The sequence below is a fragment of the Kogia breviceps genome, chromosome 12 (genome assembly GCF_026419965.1).
Source record: "Kogia breviceps isolate mKogBre1 chromosome 12, mKogBre1 haplotype 1, whole genome shotgun sequence".
Classification (NCBI taxonomy): Eukaryota; Metazoa; Chordata; class Mammalia; order Artiodactyla; family Physeteridae; genus Kogia; species Kogia breviceps.
Window position 1 is genome coordinate 72,078,611 of NC_081321.1, and position 10,614 is coordinate 72,089,224.

Genomic DNA, 10,614 nt, shown 5'->3' on the forward strand with positions numbered 1-10,614 from the left:
TATTTTCCCGGTCTTGGTTAATATGAACCTTGGTAGGTAAATGTCCCTGGAAATATTTTAGGAAATATTAGGTCTACAAAAGATCAAATTATACCTTCTGAGGTACTGAAATATTTTTATAATGAACAGATGATGCAGTAGGTTCAACACATAATTCAAATGAGCTTCGTAGTTTCATCCAGTCTGGAAATTGAATCCTATTTCCTAGAGCACAGACATCTGTCTGGGCAGAGGAAAAATATTTACCTGCTTAACATGAGTAAATACTTTTCTGGACTTCCTGGGATAGAATTCGCCACTATGTGAAAGGTAGTACTATGTACCTATGTTTCGTGGTTGGGATTCATCAGTAAACAAAATAAAGATTCCTACTCTTACGGAATGTTCATTCTATAGGGAGGAATCAGACCACAAACAAGAGATATAGTGAAGAAATAAATTATATTTTATCTGAGAAAATAAGGGAAATGGCAAAAGAAAGCAGAGCAAGGCCAGGAAGAGGGTGTAGGGAGGAAGTGGGAAGGCTGCCACATTTCAAACAGAGTATTCAGGGTAGACCTCATTAAAAGATGATATTTGAGTAAGGCCTTGAAGAGGTAAAAGAGTTTACCATAAAGCTGTTGAGAGAAGGGCGTTTCATGCAAAGCCCTTGAAGCAGGAGCCTACTAGCAGGGAGAAGCAGGGAAACTGGTATGGTTGGAGCAGAGTGAGCAAGTAGAACAGCTGCAGGAGATAAATTCAGAGAGGAAACAGGGCACCGCATCAAGTACAGTCATTTAGGCCTTTGTCAGGACTCTGATTTTACTCTGAATGAAATGAAAACCAGTTGGAGGGGTGATGTCTGATTTATGCATAAGACTAACACTGACTGTGCTTTGAACAGACATAGAGGGACAAGAGTTGAAGTAGGAAAACCATTTAGGCTATTGCAGTAATCCAGCCAAGAAATGATGTCAGTGTTTTGGCCCAAGGTGGGAATAGTAGAAATAGTGAGAAAAGTCGGTTTTTGGATATATTAAATACAGTAGAGTTAACAGGATTTCTGTATGGATTGGATGTGGGATATGAGAGAAACAGAGTTTGAGGATGATTCAGTTGACCTGAAGGGTAGAAGGATAGAACTGCCATTAAACCAAGATAGAAAGCCCATGGCTATAGCAGGTTTGGGGATATAGGAGTAAAATTGTGAGTTGAGTTTTGAATGTGTTAAATGGGAAATATCTACTCAAGTTAAGAGCCCAAGTGAAAAGTTGAATATAAGGATCTTTGAAGTTCAAGAGAGAGGTCTGGAATAGATATGTAAATTTGGGAGTAATTTACATGTGGATCATAATCAAAGGCATGAGACTGGATGAGATTACCAAAGGAGTAGGCAGAGAAGAAAAGAGAACCAAGAACTAACTCCTAGAATATACCACATGTAAGAGGATGGGGAAAAGAGGAAAAACCAGTGAGGAAGAGCAAAAACAGAATACTAGGTAGATAGGAGTAAAACAAAGAGGTACAGGGTCTTGGAAGCTAGATAAGGAAATTATATCAATGAGGGAGGAGTGATCAAGTCTGTCAAATGCTGCTAATGGTTCCACTTATGGAAGGACTGAAAATTGACCACTGGATTGAATAATTTGTATATCAATGGTGAAAGAGGTTGAAAAGGATGATTTACATGGGATTAAGAGAGAATGGGTGGGGAGGATTTGATAATACCAAGTCAAGGATAACCATTTTGGGCTTCCCTGGTGGCGCAGTGGTTGAGAGCCCACCTGGCGATGCAGGGGACACGGATTCATGCCCCGGTCCAGGAAGATCCCACATGCCGCGGAGAGGTTGGGCCCGTGAGCCATGGCCGCTGAGCCTGCGCATCCAGAGCCTGTGCTCCGCAACGGGAGAGGCCACAGCTGTCAGAGGCCCGCATACCGAAAAAAAAAAAAAAAAAAAAGATAACCGTTTTGAGAACTGCTACAAAGAGAAAGAAAAAAATGGGGTGGTAGCTTGTAAGAGGATGGATTAAGACAAAGGAGATTTTTTTTTCCTCAGGTCAAGTTTAATAGAAACTACAAAAGATCAAAAGTGATACCCTACCACTGTACACATCAGTTGGCCTGTACCATAATACAGCTCAGGCCATTCCCTCCAGAGGAAGAAAGGCTGGCAATTAGTATTTAGAGTATAACTGAGAGAATGACTGAGATGGGGAAGGGTAAGCTCAGTGGAGGAACTGAGTTCAAGGAACTGAGAGGTTAGGGTGATAGATCATATACTTACATATTGGAATCACCAAGAATTGACACAGGCGTACAGTTAGAGTGACTATGAGCCAGGAGTTCATACTTGTGCAAAATGGGGAGGAAGGACGTGAACAGATGTAGACAAAAGCAAAAAGAACAGCAACGCCGAGGGGGGATAATGGCATGAGATACAAACTGTATGGTTTTAAGGAGAAGGGATAGAGAACAATCTGAAATTGGCAATAGGACCCAAGGAAACCTTCTACCTCATCTCCAGATCAAGTGGTACTTGAGAACTGGGGATAAAAACAGCCACCACTTGGAGAGTGCTGCTGGAGAAGGAGGGGGGAGTGACACTTACATTCGACTATGAAGACGAAGGGAAAGTTCAGGGAAGAAGTTGAAAAAGAATTCTGCTGATAATGAAGGTTGGGGAGGAGTGGATGAAAGGGGCCAAATAAGGAGAGGAGTGAGTCATTTGAAAGATGGGGTTTCTGATATGGACTGATGTGAAATAATAGAAAATACATTGGTCTCTGCCCCCAGTTACTGGCACAGAGTTCCTAAAAACCTTCGTGATTTCCTAAGTAAAAAGAGCACTGGGAACATCTTTTGTTCTCATATTTGGCCTTTGACCCTGGTTCCTGACACAGAACTCCAAAATCCCTTAGAGTTTCCTCAGTGTTGGGAGTGTCCTTTGTTCTAATGAGGTGACTCTGGGTGGGCTCCTGGTGGCTTCATGAGTAGGGTTTGTCACCAGAAAGACCAAGCCAGCATTAGAAGCTTGGAACTCTAAGCCCCGCCCCCATGTCCAGGAAGGGGAGAGGGGCTAGAGATTGGTTTAATACTCAATCATGCGTACCTGATGAAGCCTCGATAAACATCCCAAAAGTATAGAATTCAGAGAGCTTCCAGGTTGATGAACACATCCACATACTGGACAGTAGCACACCCCAGCTCCACAGGGACAGAAGTTCCTGTGCTTGGGCCCTTCCAGACCTCACCTTATGTGCCTCTTCATCTGGTTGTTCATCTGTGTGATGAACATCCTCTATTACAGTAGAGGATGCCATCCTCTATTGCATCATCTATTACAATAAACTGGTAAACATAAGGAAGCATTTCCCTGCGTTCTTTGAGCTGTCTAGCAAATTATTTAATCCAGGGAGAGAGATCATGGAAACCTCCAATTTGTACCCAAGTTAGACAGAGGTTGTGGGTAACCTGGGGACCTTCTACTTGCAATTAATGTCTAAAGTGGAAGGTAATCTTTGGGGATACAGTCATTAATCTGTGGGGTGTGTGCTAACTCTGGTTAGTGTCAGAATTGAATTAAATTATAGGACACCCAACTAATGTCACAGAGAATTGATTGGTGTGGGAAAAAACCCACTTGTATGGTGTCAGAAGTGTTGTGAGTATAGTACTAGTGTGAGAATAAAGGAGAAACACACAGGAGTATTTCTTTTTTTCCCGAGGGAAACTGACATAAACAGGAATAAAGGGCAGAATAAAATTAGTCCTGGTGAATTCAAAGCATATAAGTGGATTTGTCCCTGGACAGATGAAAGGAGGTTTGAGGAAGTAGGGTATTAGCAGCCTATGAAGCCTGCTTATCCCCTCTCATGATGGAGGTAAAATGGCTAGGGGAAGGATTTGGTCCTAGTGCATGGATCTGGTTTTGACCCTATTGAGAGAGGGGAAACTTTATTCCGAAGTTAGGAGCAGTTTTGACACATGTTGAAGAAATTGAGACTTCCAGATAAGCTAGAATTTATTTTTGACGTCCAGATTCTATGCCTAATAAATGAGAATAATAAAATGTATCCCTACAGAACTTAGCCCAGGGCATGTCTTATAGTGGGGAGCCCAATAATTGTTACACAGACACTCTACCTTTCCTTTGCCCAGAGATGGAGTCTTTGTTTTCCTCTAGTCCTAAAAGAATTAGTTTGAAAGATAGCAATTTTATCCATAGACCTTTAGGAAGCAAACTATTACACTAGATATAGAGAATTTAGTACAATGTCCTCATGAAATAAAATCACACTAGATGTAAAACAATGGGATCAAGTTAACCACTTAATAAGTGTAATAACTTTCATCCCAGTAGGTTACCTTCAGTAGTTATCTATCTAGCCCCATCCATCTGTCCATACATCCAGTTTTATTGAGCATCTGTGCTCCAGACATTGTGCAAAGCATTGGTAAAGAAACTAGTTATGGGGCTTCCCTGGTGGCGCAGTGGTTGAGAGTCCACCTGCCAGTGCAGGGGGCACGGGTTTGAGCCCTGGCCCGGGAGGATCCCACGTGCCGCAGAGCAACTAAGCCCGTGAGCCACAACTACTGAGCCTGTGCTCTAGAGCCCATGAGCCACAACTACTGAGCCCACGTGCCACAACTACTGAGCCCACGTGCCACAACTACTGAGCCTGTGCTCTGGAGCCTGTGTTCCACACCAAGAGAGGCCACCGCAATGAGAAGTCCAAGCACCGCAACGAGGAGTGGCCCCCGCTTGCCACAACTAGAGAAGGCCTGCACATAGCAATGAAGACCCAATGCAGCCAAAAATAAATAAATAAATTTTTTTTTAAAATAGAAACTAGTTATGATCCCCATCCTTGTGATGTTTACAGTCTAGTGAAGAAAAACACTGATCAAGGTACCACATGTATAATGAATGCTATGAGATCAGAGTTTTCCAGAAGACTATAAGAAACATAATTTTTAGTCATTCATTTGCCAAGGATTACCTGAAGCCAAGTTTTCAAATCCAAAGGACTGATATTCTGTAAACTCATTTCTAGAATAATTCCATCATAAGAAATTTGGTAGCCACAGCAGGAGAGTGGCATAGCTATAGCATCAGGGAAACCTGACAATCTCAACTTCTTAAGCAAGGTTCTTGCCATTCACTGTTATAGGGCGTGGTGTCTTCCCTATCCCCTTCCCAGAACCTAGTTTAAGGTTCATCACATAGTAGAACCTCAGTGTCATTTAGTTGGATTGAGGTATGCCACTTACTCTGCAACAATGGGATTGCATTTTATCCACAAATGAAGTCTTAGGAAGAACCATACATGTAGCTGTTCTTCTAGAAGCAGAAGTGTGCAAAACAGAACATGCCCTTGCTCTCCCCACCTATGAGATAAGGGCACAACGGTGAGGCCAGTTGTGCGATGATTTGCTGAGACAGTTCCCCTCTACCTAGTGAGGTCAGTAGTCCTCTCACTTTTCAGATGAATAAATCCACTTTAGAAACACAGAGAAAGTTTGACTTGCTCTTTGTTCACTACATTTTTGTTGACTACTTGATGGCTCATTTTAAGCTTCATCTCATGATTCTTGATAGAACCATCCCAAATCATTCACTGGCTGTTAAACTGCATTGCTCACCTTTCATACTTTATTTAACGTGTCACTCTATGCTGCTACTCCAAAACTAGATTATAATATGGTATATCCGTGTTATTCAAAAAAAATACTCACTGCTACTTGGTGGCAAAAATAATCCTTTGATATTTCGAGGTTTGCTGTGATAAAAGGTACAACTGATCTTCACACAACCAAGGGGCTGAGCTTCCCAGAAGCATGAAATGTGCTTTTGCTAGACAAAGGAGATGGGGGAAATGTAATAATCAGATGCCATATTCACAATAAATATAATGTGCTACAACACAACACAATGTGACAAAACTACTGCAATTGCTGGTTTAAGATCACGTGTGTTTCTAGGCTTTGAGTGTTTCTAAGCTCTGCTATTTAAAAGATGCAATGGATTTCCTAAAATATACTTGCCCATTTTTTTAAGAATTTAAATTGAACAAAGTACAAAATGCCTAAAATTAAGTAATGGAAGGAAAAATCATTTCTTCTCAATTGTGTTGTAAGAGTATAGTTCAGTATTATCGAAGGGAGATGCTTTTAACAAACATGATGATGCTGAGTAATTCTACCTGTATTTCCATGTGTCTAAATCTGCACTGTGGATCTAGACATTTTCCTTTTCTCCATAATGAGCACACAGTGTCACTGCCAAGGGCCTCTTCACAGTGTCGGAATCGGCACTGGGAACCCTAAAAGGAAAAAGTAAACAGTATAGAAAACTCAATATATGAATGTTAGTATTTAACAACAGATTACTAATCAACTAAAGAAAATATGAGATCAAATTAAAATTTTAAAAACTACTACAAATACAAGGCCATAAAGTCTAAATTCTAGCAAACCAGTCTAATTTTAATGAAAGACACAAAATAATCTAATGATTAAATAGTACAACACGCCATGAGTCACTGATAAAATTCTCCTTCTTGTTATCAGTTAATCCATATAGCTCACTAAGGATAAACATATAAAAATCAGTGACACAATTTATCACAATCCAATGACAGAAGAATCTAATTTTTCTTTCTTAAGAAGGCCAGAATTTTTTTTTTAAGAATCATCATCCATATTCTAATTGTAGAGATGATCTCTATTAATCATATCTTTTATAAGAGAATTGTTTTCTTAGTTTATGGAGATACTAAGTGTATTTATATAGGGAAAGTGAATGGAGCTTAAACTTTATATTATTGTGGAATTTTAAATAATTAGCACATTGTGCTATGTTACATTACATGTATATGCTATATGCCCTTGGTCTACAATTGTGCCTATATATTTACACATTTGTATCATTATATCCCAACAAAAGCAGATATGGATTATTTTAAAGGGCTGCTATTTTTTAATTTTATATCTTTTACACATAGATCCACAGTTGGGAAAACTTCAGGTCATTGGCTTTTGGGGCAGAGGGTGGGTAACATAGAATAAAAATATCCTATTAAACTCATCCCTTTTTTAGACACGTGTTTCAGGGTTGTTCCTTATTATTTTTCCCACCCTCTTACTCTCTGTCTTCAGTCTCTCTCCCTTTTAAGGTGGATCTGTAGGTCTCGTAGTCCAGGATAGCGGGCAGGAACCAGATAAACTGGTATTTGAGGTCTATTTTGCCCATAATCAGAAAGTCAATCTGTTAGTTACCCTCTCTGTGCCTCAGTTTCCTCACCTGTAAAAAGCAAATAAAGTGCCCTCCTCACAGATTGTTGTAAAAATTATGGGAGATAAAGTATTGTGATTGCTATTATTATTTTTATTTTTCATTTATTTATTGAGAACTTAGTATTTGAGGACACAGCAGTGAAATAGACAAAACTCTCTGCCCACATGGAACATAAATTCTATTATTTCTTATCATCCTAGGGTTTAATCTTAAAGTAACAGGTAAGAGAAGTAGATCTCATTCTTACAGTCAAGTTGACTCCATTCAGTTGTCCTAGCAGAGATGAAATGCTTTAAACCAGACACAGCATGTCTTTCACTGGGTTCATTCTGATATGAACATGAAGCTCCAAACACTGAATTTCTACATTTCTTATTTGATTTTATTGAGATCCATTAATCCTAATCACTTAGATTAAATATTTTTTCCCATTTTAACTTTATAAACTTCAATTCATGTTTGGCCAATTTGTTTGTATTACTTTCTTTGCCTTTTTCCATATTAATTATTTGCTGTTACTTTGAAAGGAGAAAATTCAGTAATTTCGTTAATAAATTTCAAAATAGGGGGTAAATTAGATTTATTTAATTGTTTGATAGTGACCTGAATTTAATTAACTATTATTTATTTATTTTGCGGTACGCGGGCCTCTCGCTGTTGTGGCCTCTCCGGTTGCGGAGCACAGGCTCCGGACGCGCAGGCTCAGCGGCCATGATGGCTCACGGGCCCAGCCGCTCCGCGGCACGTGGGATCTTCCCGGACCAGGGCACAAACCCTCGTCCCCCGCATCGGCAGGTGCACTCTCAACCACTGCGCCACCCGGGGAGCCCCTAATTAACTATTTGAATTTAAAGGACTGGAATCACATTAACCAAAACAGTATGATGTATCATATAATGTTTCAATATTAGTAATTTGATGTTTCAAGGAGCCATAATATAGGCAAAAGTGCCACACTGATGATTAAAAAGCCAGGGACATATAACTGGCATATAGAAGGGTAGTTTCAAACAATTTTAAATTATCCCAGATTTTATCAGAGAAATTCAATATATCAAAAATACATAATAAGGATTTACTTCAGATTTTAAATATATAAAGTATTTTGTGGGAAAATAGTAAATTTTGATTCAGCAATGCAAATTATTGCCGTATCTTCCTTCATTCTACTAAAAAGCTTAAGCATGTGAAGTACCATAAATTGTACAATATTTACCTTTATGCATATGGAATTAAAAAAGAAATAGCAGTCATTCCCAACTTTTGCCATTTTCAACTCTCTTGCTGCTAATCCTATGTTTTTTAATATAAGAATTGCAGGAGTGAAAATATATGAACTATGAATGTGTAAGGGGAAAAAATAATTTCTCTTCCAGTCTTTCAGGAAAAAATAATTTCTCTTCCACAGTCTTTCAGCAGTATTTTTAAAACTGTCCTCCTGTTGACAGTATATTACACAATAGATAATTCTTAAATAAATTTAAATTAGAAGATACCTTCTCTAGCTTCGCAAAAATGTTGAAAGTGGTAGCTAGTAAGCACACAAACTCAAACTTCTAGAATTTTGCTCACTGTTACCTAATCCATTATTTGCTCATCATAAATGACCTCACATCTAACTGTAGGCTAGGTTACCTTAGTGAATACTGTACAGTAATTTCTCTTACTCAATTCTAGCATATCGACCAGAAACAGGTAATAAAAATAAAATAGTATGTTTTATCCTTCAATGTTCTGATTGAAATTGGAACATAAACTAGTTCATACTTTCATAATTAAGAAGTATTAAGTATTTCACAAGTAAATATTTTCTAAACTCTTATTTCTATATATGATTTGGAAACAAAACTAAAATTTTTAAATAGGTAAATATACTATCTATATTTCAAGATAAAAGTAATTTAATTATGTACTCACCGCTATCCACTGATTTGAAAAAAATCATTCAGATTGCGATATTTAATAGATGCCTGAAAATAAATTGGACTACTTATTCATCTTGTAGCTATATTCCATTTACTCTTCAGCCATCATTAAAAGGGGAATAGCTTCTTCCTATAGCAGAAATATTCCAGAATGCTTGCAAATTCTGAGAATTTGTTGAAAGCAAAATGAAGTACTCTGATTCCCAGAATGAGACATTTCAATCAGCAGTTACTGAGGTCTTCATCTTAGTATCTTTACTAAAAGAACTAGAACCTAGCAGAAATTAATAAAAATATCCATAGACGGTAACTTAGAAAATGCCATAGAGATGACAAATTACAGTAGATCAAATTTTTTTTTTTTTTTTTTTTTGTGGTACGCGTGCCTCTCACTGTTGTGGCCTCTCCCGTTGCGGAGCACAGGCTCCCGACGCACAGGCTCAGAGGCCATGGCTCACGGGCCCAGCCGCTCCGCGGCATGTAGGATCTTCCCGGACCCGGGCACGAACCCGTGTCTCCTGCATCGGCAGGCGGATTCTCAACCACTGCGCCACCAGGGAAGCCCCAAAATGTATTTTTAAATTGCAGTGTACTTTTAATTGTAAATTTCAAAGATCAAGACATACAGATTTTCATTTTGGTTAAGTGAAAAAGACCAAGTTGGTATCAACTTTTTGAATACACTGCTTTAGGATAAAAATCTAGGAAATAAGCTAAAATTTAGAAAAGAGTTATTCACCTATAACTGTAAATAAAAGAAAATAATAAAAAGAACTATGCATTAGAAGTAAATGAAGTAGAGAATAAAGACTTGACTAAAACCTTGGAAATAATAGCAATGATATATAGAAAAATCTAATATCTCCACTTTTGTTTTGCCCTACCTTCTAACTCTAGAATAACTGTACCCATCTTAAGCAGATAGGTTACTGGGAGAAACACCCCTAAGAAATAGCTTTAAGTGGTCTTTGCCTCCAGATAAACTTCCTCTCCACCTATGAACTTTTAGCTGCACTGGATTCTTTTCAAATACTGTTACCAAACACCATTGTTGCATGATTACATTAACATCATGATTAAAGCCATTGTGAGAACCCATGTTTTACATAGGGGAAAGGCTGAAGAAATGCTTTTACCTCTTGAAGTTAGTTTTGAACAATTATGTTCCATTAGAAATAGCAAAAACACATCAAACCCAGAAGGGAATTTTGTTTTTTTTGTTTTTTTTTTTTTTGCCATTGTAAATAGATCTTTGCATTTTGGTAGTGTTTAGAATGCCTGGAACCCTAATTTCTTCCTTTTTACCAACTCTCTTTTCCTTTCCTTTCTTTCTTTCTACCCTCCCTCCCCCCCCCACACACACACACCTTTTCCTTATTCTCTTCACTCTTTTCCTGTTGTGAAATTCATT

The 10,614-nt window shown here is 38.4% G+C and overlaps 1 protein-coding gene across 1 annotated transcript in view; it reads right to left on the reverse strand.

The window, feature by feature from the left end:
* Positions 1–9,333, reverse strand: part of C12H12orf50 (chromosome 12 C12orf50 homolog) — a 35,915-nt gene extending 26,582 nt beyond the window's left edge. Inside the window, exons 1-3 of the mRNA XM_067009838.1 lie at positions 9,196–9,333; positions 6,185–6,304; positions 5,718–5,835 (exon numbers count right to left, since the gene is read on the reverse strand). Coding sequence (XP_066865939.1) covers positions 5,718–5,835; positions 6,185–6,196 — 130 coding nt within the window. The 5' untranslated portion in view covers positions 6,197–6,304; positions 9,196–9,333. The remainder of the gene's footprint in view (positions 1–5,717; positions 5,836–6,184; positions 6,305–9,195) is intronic.
* Between the last annotated feature and the right edge of the window lie 1,281 nt (positions 9,334–10,614).